General features: G+C 44.5%; 1 protein-coding gene across 1 annotated transcript; it reads right to left on the bottom strand.

Moving 5' to 3' along the window:
• Positions 1-1,492: 1,492 nt before the first annotated feature.
• LOC310781149 (uncharacterized protein SCO4629-like) lies at positions 1,493-8,967 on the bottom strand (the record flags this gene model as incomplete). Its single annotated transcript, XM_083641693.1, has 5 exons — positions 1,493-1,611; positions 1,733-1,915; positions 2,156-2,308; positions 3,319-3,442; positions 8,896-8,967. The coding sequence occupies 5 exons, from the start codon at positions 8,965-8,967 to the stop codon at positions 1,493-1,495; spliced, it is 651 nt and encodes a 216-aa protein (XP_083497819.1).
• Between the last annotated feature and the right edge of the window lie 14,383 nt (positions 8,968-23,350).

Below are 23,350 nucleotides of genomic sequence, written 5' to 3' on the forward strand. Positions count from 1 at the left end.
CACCCTCAGTCCATATTACATGTCCATGCCACAGCCTCCTCCCGAATCCCAGCGAACAGCGCATGTGCACAGATCCTCTGGCTGCAGCACTGGGGCGGCGGCGCCCTCTAGTGGCCGGCCGCCATGTGTGGAGCATTGAGCATTTACTCGTCTAAAGACGTGTATAATCTGTCGTGGCGACATGCGGGAACATAGGGCCCCTGATGCTACCGCACCGGGGCCAAAAAGCTTGTGGTGTGAGACAATGCAGTGTATATTCTGTGAGGTGCAGCCCGCACATCATTTCATAGATGATGGTAATAAATCACAGTGAAGCAGTTGACAGGACACCACTTTTGAGCAAGAGACAGCTTCGCAGGGAAAATGCTGAATTTGCAAAAGTAGATATCGGTCAGCTTGTTTACTCACATAATATATATACATTCTAATACGATTATAAATAGACACAGATCAGGGTAGATCAGAAGTCAACTTCGGTACTATTTCATTGCAGACATCAACAAAACAACCCACACAAACACACGTCCACACAAATACATACAGTACGTACACACAAACATCTGTCTGCCTATAACTGCAGTGCCATTACTTGCCTCAACTTTAGGCCTGACTACATACTTAACTGGAAAAGTGCCTGGCTGAGCCACGTGTAACGTATAGGGCAAGCCGAATAATATAAGTTCAGTGTGCAATAAAGATAGGCTAACTGGAAAAAGTGCCTGGCTGAGCCACGTGTAACGTATGGGGCAAGCCGAATAATATAAGTTCAGTGTGCAATAAAGACAATTGGCACGTAAGGTATACTTACTCTACGTATTTGCTTATTTAGACGTACTCCACTATTTTGCTCCTATCGCATTTAATACTGTTTACTGTTTATACTGTTTATTCCATGCTATGTTATGTTCTTTCTTCTTATTCTGCTTATTTTACTATCGCATTACTACTGTGTATTTTATTTTATGCTATGTGTGTTATGTGAACGAGCAACTGTAACTTGTCCCAATTTCCCCCCGGGGATTATTAAAGTCTTTCTGATTCTGATTGTGATTCTGAACCCTAGCCCTTTACTCTAAACCTTTAACCCATGCTCTGGTTTGGGTGTCAAAACACAACCCATATTATGCTCCATTAACTACTACATATCGACCTCTTGTGGTTGCATGAATAATGAAATGTCTACATTAACTATAGCCATTCATATTGCCTATATAGGATATTAAATATTAAATTATATATTAAATATTCTAATTTGTGCTTTGTATTGCGTTTCCAAAAATGATCTGTAATAACCAAAATGCTTGGAAATATCTCTGCTGGTGTGGGCCTCAACATACAGTACAGCATATAATGGATGTTATGTAAACACTAATCAGAGTATTAAACTATTTACCTCAATGCATTTTATTGTTGTAATTGCACTGAATTGGCATCATTGCGGGGAGAAAGGCATAACTGCACTGTTTCAAGCAACAGATACAGTGTGTGTTGATTACTTGGGTCTGTAGCCGGCCTGGAGGAACCAGTGGTAGGCAGAGAGGACGCTGGATGTAAGCTCCTGTTCCACCTGGAAGCCTTTCTGAGGATAGTCCTGGATTCTCTCCATCGCGCCTGGACAATACAGGACCAGAAGATACAAAATCAGCACATGTGCCGAATAGCAAGAGAGGATTAACGCAGTCGATATGGACCAGACATACAGCAGTGGTGTTGAACGAGTGGTAGAAAGTACCAAGCATGTAGGAGATGAGATCTGAGGCAGTGCCCACAGTGGGGTGGGGGTACACAGAGATGTCCATCTGGGGAGAGGTCACGGTAGCGTGTGTGAGCTCCGCCTGGCCAGGCCACTGACGCAGGAAGGTCGCATAAACCCGGCGCTCCATGAAGGGCTGCTGCACCAGCATCACTCTGGAGGCTGTGGTAGAAGTGAGAAACACATAATACTGTAAGTGGTACAGGTATCAGTGGAAGAGACAAAACAATCTAGATGTTGATTAAAAACAGCTTTGATGGCTCAATGAGTAAGAGTTTGCATGTGACGATTCATGAGATGATTATTAAAACCAAGAAAGAGGTTCAGTGAGTGTGCCTGAACCTGCTACTCCCTTGTTTCCCAGAAGTGCTCTAATCATAGCAATGGCTACAGATCTCTCACCTGGGATGTTGTTCTCCTTCAGGACTCTGTGAGAGAAGCGAATATTCTCTCCAGTGTTGGTGGCCTCAGTCTCCAACAAGATGTTCCTCCTGGGAACCCCCATCCTCAGCGCCACCTCCAGAAAAACATCTGCTTCTCGTCTAGTCCACACACCTATTTGAAACGTGTGTTGCACACTTGAATGATGACACTTGCAGGATTCAGGTGCACATATTTTAATAAAAGATTTCTGCAAAACACATGGGATAATGTTTTCGATGACAAGCAGTTGCTACTGTGCTCTCGATGTTCTTTCACTGACGCAGCTTGCTTTTATGCAAGGTTTAAAGTAATAGATTGATTATTATGATAAATCAAGAAATTCCTTTTACTGTAACTTAATCAGTTTCTCTAACGTTATTCCAATATGATCCCTATGCACATATTCTGACATAAGAAAAACAATAATTAAAAATAAAAATAAAAATATGACCAAGCACCATCTTTTACTCTGGTTACTAAACTGTAACATTAGCAGAACCCTAACAGCACAGAGAAACAAAAGCTCCATAGGCTACCATGCAAGGCTAGTTAGCTATTCGTGCTAAACATGCTATGCTAACGTTAGCAAACAAGTTAGTTGACATCGTCCTACTAAGTTACACACAAACACTGAACATCAACATACTGTAAGATTTATGAACATCAAGTTATTATCAGTACTTGGCAATGTGTTATACTTTCTTCTCACCTGCATAAATAATTGGATGTTCTGAGATAACAAAGCTGTTGCTACTGTGCTCTCAATACTTCTTTCACTGACACAGCTATGTTACTATGCTTACAGCGTGCAAGATACCCCCCTGCCCCAGGATTATGTGAATGATTTCCCTATAGCTACTGCCACATGCTGGCTAAAATCAGTATATCCCATGAATAGCAGTGAGCTTGCAGCTGATCTGTATAGTCACAGAAAATACTTTTTTTTTAAATAAAGAAATATTAAATTAACCCACAAAAAATATTATGGGGGTGTATAAAGCACTTTATAAATAAAATTAATTCTTATTATATTAATTCTGAACAAAACGATAAGCTGTACCATATCCATGGTGCCGCATAATATGCATGACTATTAGAAAGAGAAATAGACAACCTGAAAACGTGAGTATGTCCTCGCTGACCTGCAGTCTGCTTGCCCAGGCAGCCGGTGAAGAGCAGCCACGGAGCCCATCCCTCCAAGAAGAGAGCGGCTGACCTCTCAGCAACACGAAGGTCATGACAACCCAGGCCAATGATCACGTCACTCTGAGAACAAACAGCACACTACTGGCACGCCTAGTGCTGGGCATCATATCATTGTGAGCGATTATGATGATATATATGGAGCAGTATAATGACAATTATAAAACTATTGAGAAATATTGAGTTCATCTTCATATGTTCTCTCCTGTGGCTGGTTTTGGGCATGCGTCTCCCGAGGGGCATCCTGCCAACTGCCTGTCGCTGGCCCAGTTGCTGTGGTCAGCGCGTGCTTGGTGTTGGGTCGCCCCCCAGTGACACGCTGCTCAACCGACATTTTGATTTGTAAGAATACATTTTTCTTTGGCAGATGGATACACGGTTGAATAGCATAACTCTGGTTAGCTTGAATGTAAACGGAATTCAGAATCCAATTAAAAGATATAAAATATTGGTGTACTTACAATCCCTTAAATGTGATATAGCCATGCTACAGGAGACTCATTTGAACTCTACAGATTCTAAAAAGTTAAGACAGAGATGGGTAGGGCAGGTATTTTCCTCCCCTGGTGATAAAGGAAGCAGAGGCGTCAGTATTCTGATTTCTAAGAACATGTCTTTTATATCTACAAGTGTGCATTCTGACCATGATGGAAGATATGTAATTGTCTCAGGCAGGTTAGAAAATGAAACCATGACACTTGTGAACTTGTATGCCCCAAATACATCACAGTCTAAATTCTTGTCTGCTCTGTGCCCCATGATAACTCAGTCCATGGTAGGTCCTCTCCTTATAGGAGGTGATTTCAACTCTGTTTGTGATCCTACATGGGATCGATCCAGCCCCCCCCTCCCTTCAGATAAACGTATATCGGTGGCCATGAGGGAATTTCAATCTCAGCTTGCTGTAACAGATGTGTGGCGCTTAATCAATCCAGACGCCCGAGAGTATTCCTTTTATTCAGGTGCACATAATTCTTACTCTAGAATAGATTATATTATGATGTCGACAAATTTGATCCAAAATGTTCTGGAGGTCAAGATGAAGAGTATCTTTATAAGTGACCATGCTGCAGTCTCTGTAAAATTCTTTCCTCTGGCCAATCCCTGCAAATCCAAACTGTGGCGACTCAACACATCTCTTCTTGAAAATACAAATTTTACCCTCCGTATAAGAAGTCAAATTGTTGAATTTTTTGAGTTAAATTTAAATTCGGTATCACGTGTGGCCACGGTCTGGGAGGCTTTTAAGGCTACTTGCAGGGGCTGGCTTATCAGCTTCGCCTCAGCAGAGAAGAAAAAACGTGGCGAGGTTAAAGTTAAGCTAAACCTCAAACTCAAGAACTTAGAGGAGCTGCACATGCTGAACCCCTCCAACTTAGAACTGAGGAACTCCCTCCTGACCACCAGGGCAGATTTACAGAGGCTCATTCATGAGGAGACAGCTTTCTCTCTTTTTCGTTTGCGTAGGTCATATTTTGAAACTGGAGATAAGGCAGGGAAGATGTTAGCTCATAGATTAAAGCAAATAGAAAATAGACAGGCAATCCCACCAATTAGAGATGAGAACGGGGTGTTACAATGTGATGCATCTGCAATTAATCAATCTTTTAAAAAGTATTACTCTAAACTTTATAGTACAGTAAGCAACGCAAATGAATCTGAATTAGAGAGTTTCTTTAAAAGTTTCAACCTTCCCACAATTAGTTTAGCTGACAAGGATCTGATGGAGGCTCCTGTTACACGGGCTGAGATTGAGAGTGCAATTTTAAAGATGGCCTCAGGAAAAACTCCAGGGGATGACGGCCTGAGTATTGAATTCTACAAATGTTTCAAGGAACAACTTTCTCCTTATATTTTGTTGTTATTTAATGAAATACTTAAATTTGAATCTATGCCTCCTTCCATGTGCAGGGCCATCATCTCTCTGTTGCCAAAACCAGGCAAAGATCAGGCGCAGCTGAGTAATTATCGTCCTTTAAGTTTGTTAAATTGTGATTATAAGATTTTGGCCAAGATTTTAGCTCTTAGATTAGAGAAAGTTGTCCCATCTATTGTACATATAGACCAAGTGGGTTTCATCCCAGGCCGTCTCTCCTCAAATAACATGCGGAGGGTTTTCCAGGTTATGTTAGAAGCAAGTTCCAGTAAGTCACCAGTCATTGCAGCATCTTTAGATGCTGAAAAAGCGTTTGACCAGATAGAATGGTCTTATTTATTTTATACATTTAAAAAATTTGGTTTTGGCCCTAAATTTACCAGCTGGATAAAAGCTCTCTATAACTCCCCATCCTCCTCAGTTAGAACTAATGGTTTAATCTCAGACTCCTTCCTGTTACAACGTGGCGTGAGACAGGGATGTCCTGTCAGTCCTTTACTCTTCATCGTCGCCCTAGAACCACTAGCGTGTGCAATACGCTCTAGTGGCAATATACACGGTGTGAACTTCCATGGTCATAATTTTAAATTGAATATGTATGCTGATGACATCTTGCTCACCCTAAGCAACCCAGCTATCTCTATTCCTGCCATTCTGAATTTGATTAATTTATTTGGAAAATTTTCAGGCTATAAGATCAATTGGAACAAGAGTGAGGCAATCCCTCTTAACTCTTATACATTTAAATCAGATCTAAAGGATGCTCCTTTCATTTGGAAAACAAATGGAATGAGGTACCTTGGAATCAATATCATCTCGCCTATTACTAAAATATTCAGCCTTAATGGTCCTGGTACGCTTCAATCTATCAAAGATGACATTAACAGATGGACAGTATTGCCACTGTCTTTATGGGGCAGAGTGGAGATATTGAAGATGAATGTTTTACCAAGACTTACGCATATAATTTCATCTATTCCCCTTAGAATTCCGCAGAACTGGTTTAAAGATGTCAAATCTCTTTTTATTAATTTCCTTTGGAATAGCCAAAAACCCAGAATTGCTTACAAGAAACTAAATATACCAAGATCGAGGGGAGGACTGGGAGTCCCTGATGTATTCCAGTATTATCTTTCATATAATGCAAAGTATCCTTTGATGTGGGCCTACAAACCCGACTCTGTGGTAGGTAGCTGGGACTGGTTGGAGAAATCCATCATGTCTAAATGTAAAACAATTTCCTTGGCATCACTGTGGTACTGTCCTAGTCCACCTCCATTGTTAGACAATATCATAATCAGCTTTTCTTGTTCTGTGGTAAAGCAGCTGCATAGGAGATTTAACATTGTGGGGCTTGCTCTCCCATCCTGCCCCATTTGGAGTAACCCCATCTTCTCAGCAGGAGGTGGTACTTTAAGTAATAAAACCTGGCAGAGGCTTGGCATCACAACAGTTGGTCAGATTTTTAAAGATAATTTGCTTTCATTCCAAGAACTTAAAATTCAATTTAGCCTTACTGACTCCTCCTTTCTAATATACGCACAATTATGTTCTATCATAAACAAGAAATGTGGGGAGGGAGTCATGCCAGCCTCTTGCTCAGAGTGGGACCAGCTCTTCAAGAATACAACACTGAAAAGAGGTGTGGTCTCAAATATTTATAGTTTATTGTCCAGGGCCGCCCCTGATGCATATTCTCCTGTTCAGCAGGCCTGGGAGCACGACCTCAATGTATGCTTGACTGCTCCTCAGTGGAGTACAATTTGGAAATCAGCTCTAAGATCGTCTAAATGTGTTAGATTCAGGATTATACAATTCAAGATACTTTGTAGAGCATATATCACTCCTGTTAGAATATCAAAAATGGATGATAAATGTCAAGACTTATGCTGGCATAACTGCGGCAATCGAGATTCATTACTACACTTGCTTTGGGACTGCCCAGCTGTAAAAACATTATGGTCAGATGTAATAGCCCTAATGTCGAAGTTTCTTAATTTCCCTTTCTCTGTATGTCCTAAGGAATGTTTGTTGGGCTTAAAAACAGGCAATAATAACGTTTCTGTCGACCGACTCTGGACCCTGGCTTGTTTAACCACTAAGAGACTAATTCTTTTAAATTGGAAGGAACGTAAACCAACCTGCTTCTCCAGGGACTCATGGTTGGAGGAATACTTGGACTTATTAAATATGGAGCGTGCAGCCTGTTTGTTAAAGGACTTTGATAAGGGTTTAGAGGACGACCACTGGGATATTGTTCGCAAGTTCCTAACTTGATTCTTTCTTTTTTGGTGTTATTCTGCTCTGTATCTTTTTTTCATTATAATGTCCTTTACTGGTAATGAATCCCATGTCTAATATCTGTGGCATCTTTGTTGTACAAATACCATTGTATAATATGACGGGCTCAGGTTGACACCCCTGCATCACCCCCCCCCCCCCCCCCCCCCCCCCCATCCCAACCACTATCCTTTTTATTTTATTTTTTGTTATTTAGTTTTAGTTTTAGTTTTTATTGTCTTGTCCTGTAATGTTTTTTTTCTTTTCTTTTTTCGGTTATTGTCTTTGTTATGTTTAAAAATGGCAAATAAAAAACTTAAATGACAAAAGACAATTATAAAACGGCTCTCTCAAATCAAGCAATCGGTTCACAGCCATTGTATAATTCCAGTAACCGAGTTCAATAACCCATGGCCATGGGTTATTGAACTTACTTACTTACTAAAAGGCTCGAGCTCCGTGTTGGGCTTTCCAGAAAGCTGTCAGCTTCTCAGCAAGCGCCAGGATTGGCCAATGTCAACTTCAGTCTCCAGAACGATCCAATCAAATCACCCGCACGTCTATCTTCTTGCTAGAGGTCCCGCCTTACAGTAGTGTCAAAACAAAAAGCTACTCGCTTGCAGCCAGACGCATGATGGCGCAACTCTCTAGGCTTTGGTTACCTCAAAAACAAAATGGCGGAGACAACTTTCAGATCCTTGTGAATCGATCTTCGCTTATAACTTTACTAATACTTCGCAGAAAATGATGTTTTGTACAAGAATAGACGCGGGCTAATGTCTTAACCCCTCTCTCGCGCGCCCTCACTCTTAACCCCGCATTTCTAAATAAGACGTAACGTTACTTGGTGTCATATGGCTCTGGTGTGGGGCTATGCAAAACCTCTCAGCAAGCGCCAGGATTGGCCAATGTCGACTTCAGTCTCCAGAACGATCCAATCAAATCACCCGCATGTCTATCTTCTTGCTAGAGGTCCCGCCTTACAGTAGTGTTTCAACTGACTCTATCAGAATAAAATGCCAGTCGGACTTATAGTATTATTATATTATTATACTTGGAAACCGTTTTATAAAAGCAATATAGCACTCGAGCTGCGTGGTGTTGTGGAATATATCCCGCTGATAAGCTGTTATCCCACGAGGCCGGGATATATTCACCACAACACACTTGCTCTCGTGATATATTGCTTAATTAGATGCGTATTATCTATGATGTCAGTTTTATGAGTTTTACGTTGTTATAACATAAGTGAAATCGCAAATAGATGTGATGGCAATTTCAAGGGAGAAGATCTTAGCTTTATTTGATGGAGCGATCATACAACACATCACATATTACAAGTACATATAGGACACCTTGCCTTTTCCAGAAGCTGATGCAGACTGAAGTAGTCCCATGGGATTATGGCCCTCTTCTCACTGTGTTTGTCCATTCCACTCACATGCTGAGCTGTGGAGAGAGAGGGAGCGGACTTCAAAACATGAGTCAGAGCACAAACAAATAGCAAGATGAAAAGCCATGTTTTCAGAAGCATGAAGCCAGCACAAATGACACCCTGCAAGTGACCTAAATGATGTGCGAGAGGAAGCCGGTCCTCCTAACTTCAGTGAAGCTCGCTTACATCAGTCATCTATCAGGGTCCACTCACACGGAAAACGTGACACAGCACAGCAGCCTCCATATAACAAAACTGGCATCAGGCAGGTTGACGTAGGCCGTCCTTTAAAAGAACAGGGGACGACAACAACTAGTGGCCAGTTTCCACTCAGGCTTTCAACTCTATGCCACAGCTCATGCCATTTACTCTGCAGTGTTTCTAGCCCATAATTCTTTTTTAGTTTTGTTTGATAGCTACTGTATTTCATGCTGATCACTTTCACTCGTATGGAGCGTGTTGAAACATTTGTTTTTCACGCATAGCCCTGCATTGTCCACTGCCGGAGCCTGACGGACTACCCCCATTGAATATGAATGGAGCGAGGGGCGGCCAATGTGAGCGACGGATCCTGTGTGAATCCTATAAGCAGCTATATCCTCCCCAGGAAACAGGCAACATTACTGTGTACAGTTATTAACAGTGATGCAAAGTCATGGATAGTGAAAAATGGGAGAGATACCAGGGCAGACAGCCTGGGAAACGAGCCGGTCACGTGAACTCACATTTCATTTCGTTCTTCAGTCTGGTAGAACAAAATTAAATGTGAGTTCATGTGACCAGTTGGTTTATTACCAGGCTAGGTGTTAGGGTTTTGTTTGTTGGACTGAAAGGGCAGAGACAGACAGAGACAGAATATCAAGTTGTAACAAAGTTTGTTTATTTAAATGTTATTGGTTGGGTCCGGCTGGACTAGATACCCAGGTTGAAGGATGGCAGGCTAGAGTCCATAGGTGAACGAGCAGGCAGACAGAAGTCCGGGCTGGCAGAGAGCAAGCAGGCTGAAGTCCAGGCTGGCAGAGAGCAGGTAGGCTGAAGTCCAGGCAGGTGGCGAGCAGGCAGACAGACAGGTGAGGATAGGCGCAGTAGTCAGATTTAGGACAGCAGACGTTCTTCTCCGTGTAGGTGAGAAGATAATCTGACAGTGTCTTGGAGTCTGGGCTGGGTATATGAAGCCTGCTGATTAGTGATGATTTGCAGCTGCGCTAGCTGGAACCCAGCTCCACACACCTGGCTCCAATCCTGTAATCACAACAGAAGGGAGGGGGCGAGAGAGACTAGGAGGCAGAGGTGAGGGCATGACAGTACCCCCCCCTCTACGGGCGCCACCTGACGCACGCCTGGCTCCGTCAGGGTGCTGGCGACGGAAGTCCTGGATGAGTGTGGGGTCCAGTATGTTCCGCCGAGGGACCCAGCAGCGCTCCTCCGGACCATAACCCTCCCAGTCGACCAAATACTGGAATCCGCGGCCCCGGCGACGGACATCCAGGATACGCCGCACGGTGTAAACTGGACCACCCTCCACCATCCGAGGAGGAGGAGGGGCGGCTGTGGGAGGGACAAGAGCACTGGACCGAACAGGCTTTAACAGAGAAACATGAAATGTGGGATGGATCCTTTTAAGGGTGGAAGGGAGCTTAAGCCGAACAGCACAGGGGTTAATGATGGTTTCAATTTCATAAGGCCCCACGTAGCGAGGTGCCAGCTTTCGAGAATCCACCTTGAGGCAGGTCTCTCGAAAGAAGCCATACCTTCTGCCCTGGAGCGTAGGCTGGAGCTGGAACACGGCGACGGTCGGCCTGGACCCGTGACCTGGAGGCAGCTCGGAGTAAGGCGGCACGGGCTCTCTTCCAGGTAGCAATCTCCTCCTCCTGGCCTGACAACAGAGGAGGTTGGTAGCCCAAAGAACATACAAACGGAGACATACCAGAGGAGGCGTTGGGGAGGGTATTGTGGGCGTACTCCACCCAGGACAATTGTGAGCTCCAAGAGGAGGGGTTCGCCGCGGTGACACAGCGAAGAGCTGCTTCCATCTCCTGGTTTGCTCGCTCCGTCTGTCCGTTGGTCTGAGGATGGTACCCTGAAGATAAGCTGACGGTGGCTCCCATGGCCGTGCAGAATGCCTTCCAGACCTGCGAGGTGAATTGAGGCCCCCTGTCGGAGACAATGTCTGCAGGCAGGCCATGTACCCGAAACACATGTTGCACTAATAGATCGGCTGTCTCCCTAGCGGAAGGCAGCTTGGGCAGGGCAATGAAGTGTACTGCCTTAGAAAAATGGTCTATGACAGTGAGAACTGTGGTGTTACCTCCAGATGGGGGAAGGCCAGTGACGAAGTCCACTGCTATGTGTGACCATGGTCAGCTGGGTACAGGCACGGGACGGAGCAGGCCAGAGCTGGGCTTTGTGGAGGTCTTGCTGCGAGCGCAGACAGAGCAAGCTGCAACATATGACCGTGTATCCTGGTCCATGGTGGGCCACCAGAAACTCTGCCGAAGGAAGGCCATTGTCCGACGAACCCCCGGGTGACAGGTAAGGCGGGATGAGTGAGCCCATTGCAGAACCTGGGAGTGGACAGAATCAGGTACAAACAGGAGGTTAGGAGGACCATTACCTGGGTCGGGCTGGGCCCTCTGGGCTTGGCGGACCTTGGATTCGATCTCCCAGGTAACGGCAGCGATGAGACATGAAGATGGAAGAATGGGCTCTGGGTCCATGTTTGCCTCCTCCACCGCAAACTGGCGTGACAGCGCATCGGGCTTCACGTTCCTCGAACCGGGGCGGTAGGTGAGTGTGAAATTAAACCTGCCAAAAAACAGAGCCCACCCTGCTTGGCGTGAGTTGAGCCGCTTCGCCTCCTTGATGTAGGTGAGGTTTTTGTGGTCTGTCCACATGACGAAGGGATGCTCGGCCCCCTCTAGCCAGTGTCGCCACTCCTCCAGCTCCACCTTCACAGCCAGGAGCTCTCTGTTGCCGACGTTGTAGTTTCTTTCTGCAGGGGAAAGTTTGTAGGACAGAAAGGCGCAGGGATGCAATTTGTCATCAGCCAGTGTGCGCTGAGAGAGGATTGCACCTACCCCTACATTAGAAGCGTCCACCTCCACAATGAACTGCCGGGTCCGGTCTGCCTGGACGAGCACTGGAGCGGAGACAAACCTGCGCTTGAGCTCCCCGAAGTCGGTCTCCGCCTCAGGTGTCCATCGAAATGAGATGGAGGTGGAAGTGAGTGCAGTCAGGGGGGCTGCTATGGTGCTATAATTACGGACAAATCTTTGATAGAAGTTGGCAAATCCTAGAAACATTTGTAACTGTTTACGGCTAGTAGGCACAGGCCAATCCAGAACTGCTGCCACTTTGGCCGGCTCCATCTCCCCCGGGGAGATGACGAAACCCAGGAAGTGCACTGTGGAAGCATGAAATTCACACTTCTCTGCCTTAGCAAACAAGTCTGTTTTCTAGGAGACGCTGCAGCACTGCCTGCACATGTTTCTGGTGTTCCAGGAGAGACTGGGAGTAAATCAGAATGTCATCAAGGTAAACAAACGCAAAATGACCAATCATGTCCCTGAGTACATCGTTGACGAGTGCTTGGAAGACTGCGGGCGCATTAGTGAGGCCGAAAGGCATCACCAGGTACTCAAAATGGCCCATGTGAGTGTTGAAAGCAGTCTTCCATTCATCTCCATCTTTGATGCGCACCAGGTGGTACGCGTTCCGGAGGTCCAGTTTTGAAAACACTGTGGTGTCATGAAGGGGCACAAAAGCAGAGTCAATCAGAGGCAGACAGTACTTGTTTTTAACTGTGATGTCATTTAGTTTTTTATAGTCTATACATGGTCTCAAAGACCCATCCTTCTTGCCCACGAAGAAGGCACCTGCACCCACCGGAGAGGATGAAGGTCGGATGATCCCCGCTGCCAAGGAGTCCTGGATGTATTTCCCCATGGCTTGCTGTTCCGGCAGAGATAGGTTGTAGAGCCTGCTAGAGGGAAGAGGAGCTCCGGGCAAAAGCTTTACCTCACAATCGTACGGTCTGTGCGGAGGGAGTGTTAACGCCTGTTGCTTACTGAATGCAGGAGCGAGGTCATGATATTCTTTTGGGACAGACGACAGATCTGGAGGTTCTGGTACTGGTCAAGGCTCAGAGGAAGGTGTCTGGGTGGACCGGAGGCAGTTGGCATGGCAGAATGAGCTCCATGACCCCACTGTGCCGGTGGTCCAGTTGATCTGGGGGTTATGGAGTTTCAACCAGGGGAAGCCCAACACTAGAGGAACATTGGGAGAATGAATAACGTGAAACTGATTTTTTTCCTGATGATTCCCAAACATGTGAAGGGACAGGGGAACGGTTTTTCTGTCCACTTGGGCCAGCAGTACCCCGTTAAGGGCTGTGGTATTTAGTGGGACATCGAGGGGCTCAGTCTCGATGCCCCACTGCTGGCACGTACCACTATGAATTAAATTTTAATCTGCTCCAGAGTCTATGAGTGCAGAGAGTGTAATGGATTGCTGGCACCACACGATGGCGGCATCGAGCTGTGGACGGACAGGGAGAGAGGAAGTGGCTGCTCGACTCGACAATACCTCTCCAACTATTGCCGAGCCGGCCCTTTTGCTGGACGGACGGGGCAATCGGAAATACGGTGGCTGGGGTTTCCACAGTAAAAACAGGCCTGTGTTGTAGCCCGACGACGAGCCCTTTCCTCCGGGGACAGACGGACCCGGTCGAGCTGCATGGGTTCTGGTTCTGTAAAGTTCGGAGTATCGGGACGTGATGAGAACAGAGAGACGGGGGTGTCAGTACGCCACAGGGCGATTTGATCCGCGATCTTAATGGCCAGACTAATGGCGGCGTCTAAGGAATTTAGTTCCCCCCGTAGTGCTATTTCCCGTCCAATCTCTCTATTCAGACCACTCTGAAACGCTGCAATGAGGGCCACATTATCCCACCCCGACTCAACAGCCAAACTGTGGAACTGGCTTATAAACTCACGGACTGGGAGTCTTCCTTGTCGAAGAGTCAACAGGCGCTGCCCCGCCTGTTGCCGTCGTATTGGGTGGTCGTACACTCGTTTGAGCTCGACAGCGAATCCGGCAAAGGACTGGGTGAGCGGGGAGCCCTGTTCAAAGAGAGCATTAAAAAAGTTAAGCGGGGGTCCCTCCAGTAGGTTAACCAGGTATGCAATTTTGGCAGCTTCAGTAGAGAAACGGATGGGCTGAGCGTTGAAAGACAAGTGACACTGTGTGAGGAATTGACGACAGCTGTGTGGATCACCTGAGTATTTTGCTGGAGGTGGGATGTGAGGCTCCGGAGCTGTGGTAGCAGGCAGCGCTGGCTGGTCGGGCTGAGGCAGAGCGGCAGCTGGAGCTGGTGTAAGACGCTCGGTGAGGCCCGTGATGGTCACACCAAGCCTCTGCATTTCTGTGGTCAGGGTCCGCAGACGCTCCTCCTGGCCTCCAAGCCATTGGCCCTGCTGAGCAAGAGCTTGTCTCATTGCTTCTGCCTCTGCCGAGTCCATTTTGGTCAGATTATCCTGTTAGGGTTTTGTTTGTTGGACTCAAAGGGCAGAGACAGACAGAGACAGAATATCAAGTTGTAACAAAGTGTGTTTATTTAAATGTTATTGGTTGGGTCCGGCTGGACTAGATACCCAGGTTGAAGGATGGCAGGCTAGAGTCCAGGTAGGTGAACGAGCAGGCAGACAGAAGTCCGGGCTGGCAGAGAGCAAGCAGGCTGAAGTCCAGGCTGGCAGAGAGCAGGTAGGCTGAAGTCCAGGCAGGTGGCGAGCAGGCAGACAGACAGGTGAGGATAGGCGCAGTAGTCAGATTTAGGACAGCAGACGTTCCTCTCCGTGTAGGTGAGAAGATAATCTGACAGTGTCTTGGAGTCTGGGCTGGGTATATGAAGCCTGCTGATTAGTGATGATTTGCAGCTGCGCTAGCTGGAACCCAGCTCCACACACCTGGCTCCAATCCTGTAATCACAACAGAAGGGAGGGGGCGAGAGAGACTAGGAGGCAGAGGTTGAGGGCATGACACTAGGGCAGACATGAAATATCGTTTGTCATGAAATATCACATTTGTCTGAGATGGCAAGTTGAGAGGCAGGTCATAGTATCATGTCGATGATTTGATTTGACAATTCTGTCGACTGGCTTTGGCATTGGTCAATCATGGCATGTTCCACCCCCAAATCGAGTGGGATTCAGCATGTTGTCGTGCTACGCGAGTGGGATCCGCGGAGTACCAGGCAGCCAGCTGCTTCGTGCAGAGCGTGCGGACAATCCGATGCATGGGTGCTGCACGCCCGCCTGGAATCTCCGAGGGCAGACCCCTGACAACCACGCTCTCAAGCGCGCGCCTTTAACGCAATTTCTGTAAATACGATATCCCTGGAATGCGCATTTTAACGAGCCAGTTACATTTCTTGGGCCGATTTTCGGAAATATCGCGGTATTTGGGAAATATCACAATTTTTAACATTTACTTTCAGAGGCTGCAGCAGGCTCAGTTTTAAAGACAATTTTAAAGGAATCGATTTGCACCAACCATGTCATGCTAGTTTGTCAGGAAGGTAGTTAAATAACACTCCAACTCCAAAAAAACATTTTCAAAGGGGTCCTCTTTTTCACAGCCTAATGTTGGCAGGTGTGTGTGTGTGTGTGTGTGTGTGTGTGTGTGTGTGTGTGTGTGTGTGTGTGTGTGTGTTTCAAGATTCAAGATTTTTATTGTCACTCCGTAGTACAAGTATCACGTGTGAAATTCTTGTGCTGTGGACTCCGTTTACAACATAGTACAAAATATAACAGGGCATATGAGTGCAGGAAAACAACAAGAGACACAAGCAATAAGGCAGTAGAGTGATAAGACAAGTCAGAGACAGTGGCATATTCACTGCACATAGGTGCACATGGCATGTGTATACTTTAGACATACTTAAACATAGTCGACGTTCTGTTTGCACAGGTGCAAATAGCAAATACCTAATTAAACATAGAATTAAACATTAGACATACGTAATGGTAGCAGCTACAGTACGGTACAGTACAGCTACTACACTATTTGTGTATGTTAAGGAGTCTCGTGGCCTGCGGGAAGAAACTGTCCCTCAAGCGATTTGTGCGTGCTTTTGGGACCCTGTATCTCCTCCCTGAGGGTAACAGGGAGAACAGGCTGTTGTGGGGGTGGTTTGTGTCTTTGATGATCTTCAGGGACCTCCTAATGCACCGCTGATTATACAGTTCCTGCAGTTCTGGCAGCTCACATCCTGTTACGTGCCGCGCGCCTCACTCTTCGTAGCGCCCTGCGGTCCATGGTGGTACAGTTCCCGTACCAGGTGGTGAAGCAACCAGTCAGCAGGCTTTCAATGGTGCCTCTGTAGAAGTCCCTAAGGATTTCTGGCCTTAGCCCAAATTTCTTCAGGCGCCTGAGTCAGTGTAGTCGCTGTTGGGTCTTTTTGACAGTGGCGGTGTGACCGGCCCATGTCAGGTCGTGGTGGATGTTGACTCCCAGGTACTTGAAGCTGTCCACCCTCTCCACCACTGTGCCGTTGATGGTGGAGCCCTGCATTGATAGTTCAAAAATCCCATAGACGAAAACAGTGAAGAACCAGGAGTGTACAACCTCTGTTGTACCTCCATGTAACAATATGAGATTCCAGACTCCCGATTGTGATCATTTTCGTTGTAGTTTTAGTGTGACAAGCTAACAATTTTTGAGATTAGTTAACATGCCGTTTGACTACTTTTCATTGGGAAGTAGCTACTGTAGTAGTTTAGTAAACTACAGTTTTAAAGTAGTTTCCCCAACACTGGCAGCAGCCTCTCATCATGTGGTAGGTTGTGGGTTCAAATCCAGCCTTGTCTTTTCTGAAGTCTTAAAACCTCAAAAGCAAGTGGCAGAAACTTCCAGAACACTCGTCCACTGTGATTTACTTCAAACAGCAATTTCTGAAGCTCTCCATCCAGTTATTTACTTTGTAATGACATTTTTACATTGATGTCAACGTTCCACAATCCAATGTCAAGATTTTATGGCTGAGAAACAAACAAACACAGTCAGACTTTGCTGTCACTCAACTTTTATTTATTTATCAAATGTTTGGTTGGACAGAGAGAGGCTTGTTCCCGCTGCAGACAGTGGAGGACGCTCTTCAGCAGGTTAGATGCAGCGGTGCCTCTTCAGATTAGAAGACGTATGGAACATTCTCTTACAGCGGTCACACCAGTAGCCCGTTCCAGTGCGAATGTGTTTGTGTGTTCTTAGGTTACTTGACTGACTGAAACTGCTCTCACATTGGTCACAGTCCTAGGGCTTCTCTCCAGTGTGAATGCGTTTGTGTGTTGTGAGGCCACTTTTCTGACTGAAACTGCTCTCACATTGGTCACAGTCGTAGGGCTTCTCTCCAGTGTGAATGCGTTTGTGTTTTGTCAGGCCACTTGACTGACTGAAACTGCTCTCACATTGGTCACAGTGGAAGGGCTTCTCTCCAGTGTGAATGTGTTTGTGTATTGTTAGGACACTTGAGTAACTGAAACTTTTCCCACATTGGTCACAGTGGAAGGGCTTCTCTCCAGTGTGGTCTCTTTGATGTTTCTGTAGGGTAGCTAACCAACTGAAAGATTTCCCATACTGCTGACAGGAGTAAGGCTTCTCCCCTGAGTGAACTCTCTGATTACACTTTAAGTTGTAAAGTCTTGTGAATGTTTTGTCACACTGCTGACAGCGGTGACGTCTGGGTCCGCTGGTGTCTCTCTGTCTCCATAAAGAAATATATGAAGAAAGGATTAGGACAGTGTGTGTATGTGTGTGCTGCATTATCAGTGATACAACAGTGATATTTTTCTCACCTTTTCTGAAGGATTCATTTCAAAAAGGTTCCTCTCCTCCTCTGACAGATATCTGTCTTCCTGACAATCAGCTCTGACATCATCAAACAGAGACAGAGGCACAAAAACATCAATTTAGATTGTTGAAATTGAAATTAGAAGGTTTACAACGCCCGCTGCTGTGTTTTAACGGAAGAATACCTTACATTTCATTCACTAACAGTAACTGCTCCGTTGATTATACATTATGTATGGTCAATTGAAGAGTGGCACCTGGTAATCAATTTCATGGTGTAGCATTGTGGATAATCAAAAGAACCGTTAATAGGCTAGATGTTTTTCATACAGCTCGGTCGCTGCCTGCAGGACAATGGCACGTAACAGGTTTTAATCAACAGGCAGACAGCACAACTGGCTGCACACCAACTCCTGATATGGAAACGCACATAATTTCGCATTTTCTTTTGCCGATTTTCAATTCAATTTTTTCGGTTCAAATTTGCGATACATTTGGATGGAAAACCAACTAATATTTATGAAAACAAAGGGAAAAAAAGACAATGAGGAAAACACTTCAAGAGAAATCAATGATAAAAAAAAGATCTGTAGAGAGAGAGAGAGAGATAGAGAGAGAGAGAGAGAGAGAGAAGAATAAGGGGAGGTGGGTGGGGCGAACCTCAGCTTCAGTGGAGACGAACAGCCGTGATGCAAGCTGCTGCTATGATCCAGCCAGAAGAGGAGGGTGACGTAAAACTCTTGCTATATATACTACGCCCATCCTCTACGGTGATTGGCTCAGGGGATGAGGCATGTATGCCATCACAGATGACATCACGCAGCGAGTATGACATCACCGATGACATCAGCAATTATGACATCACTGATGACATCACCGATAACAAAGACGTCATGGGCTGATTAGGTATGAGAATATGAAGGGAGGGGGGCGAGATATATCGCAGGGTGACGTAACGTGATCTTCATGCTTGAAATTCTGCCTTTCAGACCCCACTTCAATCATGAGAGACCAGTCGGTAATGTGTAACAAGCAAGCTTTATTCAGCAAATGGGATGGCAACTACTTTGGCGTATGACTCCATTGTAAGATGACACTCCTCTTGTGGTGAGAGAGGAGGGTATCTGCGTAGACTAGGATAGAGAAGCCCCCAAAAGGAAGAGCTTATTTCCAATGAATAATTGAGATCAATCCGTTACTGCTGGTGTTTCACCTTGGCCTCGGCGACTTACAGCTGGCGCTGGTACTGTTGCTCTTCAGCGACTTACAGCGACTTAACACTTTGACTAACCGGCTTACTTCAGCAACTTACGAATTCGGCCAACCGGATTAGGCTCAACGACTTGCTGCTGCACCGGAACATCCTTCAGCGACTTACAGGAACCATCCCAAGTCAAAACAAGCATGTGTGCGAGTGCGAGCGAACCAGGAAAATAAACTCAGTACAAGAAGACACACTCACTGGTTGCAACTTATTTTTAAATGTATACATTTTAACTATCCTCTTTATTTACAGCAGTCATTAGTTCCCCACTCATCAACATATCAGTTAAGACACTCTTCACATAACTATTTTTTCATTCCTGCAGTTAGGAAAACATCTGGAAAGAGAGCATTTAGGTTCAAAGCCCCCTCAGACTGGAATAAATTATCCCCAGACATACGAACCATTACATCTTTTCACATATTTAAAAAAAGTCTGTCTTCTTGTCTTGAATCGGCGTGCTCCTGTTTCCGTTGATATATAGTAATTGTCTTTATATATACATATATATTTATATATATTGCGTAGTATATGACCATTGTGTGGTGCATAAATGTGAATGTATAAATGAGTTATGTGTGTATGTATATATGCATGTGATGTATATGTATGTGCTGGAATATGTATATTTATATAATAACTTTATGAATGAATGAATGAATGAATGAATGAATGAATAATTATTTTATTTGCGTGTCATGCCACATTGTGGCCCATCCCACATGGGATTATATGACACAGTTACACAAAATATATACATTTTCTTTTTCTTATTTTATCTATACATTTCATTCCTCCTCATCAACCAAGCCTTTTCTAAGAAAGTGGCAAATGCAAAAGTTTCATATTGGAAGAGCCGTATGAATTTTTCAGAGTCTTCCAACCACACAAATTCATTTTCTTTGTCTACCTTATTAAAAAAACTCTGCCTGATAGTATTATAGAAGGGACAATAGAATACAAAGTGTGTTTCATTTTCAACTTCCTTAAGTTCACACAGACTGCACAGTCTATCCTCCTCAGCAGTGCCCACAAATCGGCCTGTCTCAATATGAAGGCCAAGTATGCCAGCTCTGATTTGAGCACATAGAGAGCGCTTTTTCTTAGACAGATTATACAAAACATAATTCTCTGTGCCGTACACATGCTTTATTTCACAGAAGGTGCGAAGTTTTGGTTTGTAACATATATCTGATGCCCATTTATCCTTTACTTTCTGAAAAATAATGTCTTTCACTACACTAATAACTATGAGTTGCTTTCTGTGAAAAACATCTTCCAACCCAGCTCTTAGAAGGACATCATGCATGTCCCTAGCCCATGCTCCGTTTACCATCATATCCCACTCAAAGACCTTTCTAGAGATTCTGTTGGTATTCAGACCCAGTATCCTATTCCAAAGTCGCATCATACACATACTCCAACGTACCTCATTAGGCTCCCACCCCATATCACCCGTGACAGCCAGGATTGGTACAAACTTATGTACGCCCAAAAAGTATCGTATGGCTCTGTTGTGAACAGCCTCACTTTTGGGGTACTGTTTAAATCCCCACAGCGGCCATCCGGCGGCCCACTGGAGGAACGCCGCTACCTTCACTCTGGCGGAATGCAGCTGGAGGGCTAGCAGCGGCAGGCCGTCGGCAAGCCGCCAAGAATTTTCCCTCTCTAAGTACCACATCAGCGCTGGAGGGGCGCTGGTGTCTGGCCGTCGGCAGATAGGCCAAGATACTCCATCCATTAAACTGCATTCATAAGCATTATGAAACTATAGCTCTAATTTGAAACGATGGGCTAAGTTCTGTTCTCTTTTGTTTGAAAGAGAGTATTTAATGGATTTCTGTTTTTATTAGGCTACACAAAGGCAAACATACCTTCACAGCATTCGAAAATGAACTTAGCAAGATTTTCCAAAGCTCTATAGGCCTATGGATGAAAAACACAAATGCCCAAAAATTATACATTGTATTTGAGAAGTTTATTGTAGCCTATTTAATTTCTGTAGTAATTGTTTTGTCTGTGCAGCATTTACTTTTTATTTATGTTGTTCTCTCAAATTTTTGGGTTAGTCTTTGAATTAAAAAACATAGTGGACAAACATTTCTAATCACCTGTGTTGGAATGTTCTTTGAATACCAGAAATCAAAATCAATAGCTTATAAATTCACCTCGTTGAATAGTTCACGCCTGAGTCGTAAACCAGAGCAAATTAAAATACAACCGGATGGATGTTGGACTTTGAATGGTTTTGAATGACCAAGCAAAGTGGTCTATAGCTTATGTGCTTGATAGTGCATCCATGGCCTAGCCACTTGACTTGATGTCTAGTGCAGTGGTTCTCAAACTTTAAACTGACACAAATTAGACAACGGAGCCTCATTTGATAATATTTTGTCCCAACTGATATGATTTTTAGCTTTTGTGACTACCCTCCCATGTGTGGTCGTCACAATGTTTTATAATATAAAGTGTATGAAACCCATGACCAAAATACTCATGCATTCTGTCATTGTGTTACTTATCTTTGGAATTCTTCTGAAAATGAATTACTTTTTTTGCTGGGTACCCCCTGGAAGCCCCTCAAGGACCCCTGGGGGTACCTGGACCCCACTTTGAGAACCTCTGCAGATTTTTTTTTAATCAAAAAGCTCATTTCTGGCAGTTTGTAAATAAATAAATAAATAAATAAAATTACTGTAATTTAAAAAAAAAAATCCATTGTTCTCAGGTGGGACAAGGCCCAAAATGATCACTGTAAGCGGAGTATTGATCACTATAAGCAAATTATTCATAACAGCATGGAATAATTCAGGACCAAGGTTTTTGATCAATATAAGCAGTTGATCACTATAAGTATGTATATATATATATATATATATACACACAGATCCTTTCCCAAAAATTTGAATATCATGAAAAGTTTTCTTCCATAATTCCTTTCAAAAAGTGAAACTTTCATAGATTATAGATTCATTACACACAAAGTGAAATATTTCTAGCCTTTATTTGTTTCATTTTTCATAATTTTGGCCTACAGCTCCAGAAGACCCCCAATACAGTATTTCAAGAAAGTATTATAGTGTGAAGAAAATCAGCAGTTACTTCTCAGTTATGACTGACTCCAGCCTCAGTCCACTCCCTCTGAATCTCTGCCAAATTTTTTGAATCGTCTTTGCTTGACAATCCGCTGAAGTCCACGGTTATCCATGTTATTTCCATGATATTCAATTTTTTTAAAGGATCTGTATATGTGTGTGTGTGTGTGTGTGTGTGTGTGTGTGTGTGTGTGTGTGTGTGTGTGTGTGTGTGTGTGTGTGTGTGTGTGTGTGTGTGTACACAAAGGGGAAAAAATCATTTTTGCATTTCTACTTGAACATGTCAAATTTAGAATGTTTATAGAAGATAGCAACATATTTTTGGCAAAATATTGTATAGGCCTACACAAAATTTAAGGCACAACAGGGCTGTGTCTACCCAGTTGTAGCCTAATTTAACCTCTGGAACAATTGTTTTGTCCCTGGAATATAAATAAATAAATAAAGTGCAAATAATAATAGGTAGATGTCCAAGAAGAATAAATGTGGGTCATTTATTCACTGGGTATGCAGTGTTATATTTTTCAGCCAGATGCAGGATGATCTCTCTCTCTCTCTCTCTCTCTCTCTCTCTCTCTCTCTCTCTCTCTCTCTCTCTCTCTCTCTCTCTCTCTCTCTCTCTACTTTATTACACTGGTCAGGTCTGCAGTCTATATACCCCCCCCCCCCCCCATGTCTCATCTGTATCCATTTGTCTGATGTTGTTTTTGTGTGTGTAATGTTAACAGTTTGAAATAAAGATTATTGGGAGGGAGGGGGGGGGGGGGGGGGGGGGGGGGGGGTTGAGAGTGACGATGGGAAGTGAAGAATTTTGGCACTTTTGCGTTGCCGTAGTGTGACGTTGTGTCTGCGTCCAGGCCATTGAGGCTACGTGTGTCCTGGCGCCATTTTATGAATGGGATTTCAGGAAGCAAACATGCGCCCAGAGTACTGATAGCAACAATCTTTGAAAAAGTCGTTTTAAACCATGACTTGTCTTCACCTATCTACAAAACACAGGACTGATTATAAAAGCGATATACGGACAATAACAGACCGGTTGGTGGCGATCATCCGCTGCCTTCTTGCAACTTCATCACAAGAAAAACAAGACGTGCACGACAACAAAGAACACTGAAAACTTCGGGGCTCTTTGAAAAGCAGATCGGTAAGAATATTTAATGCTATATTTGTAAAT

Source organism: Poromitra crassiceps, assembly GCF_964638095.1.
Source record: "Poromitra crassiceps genome assembly, chromosome: 8".
Classification (NCBI taxonomy): domain Eukaryota; kingdom Metazoa; phylum Chordata; class Actinopteri; order Beryciformes; family Melamphaidae; genus Poromitra; species Poromitra crassiceps.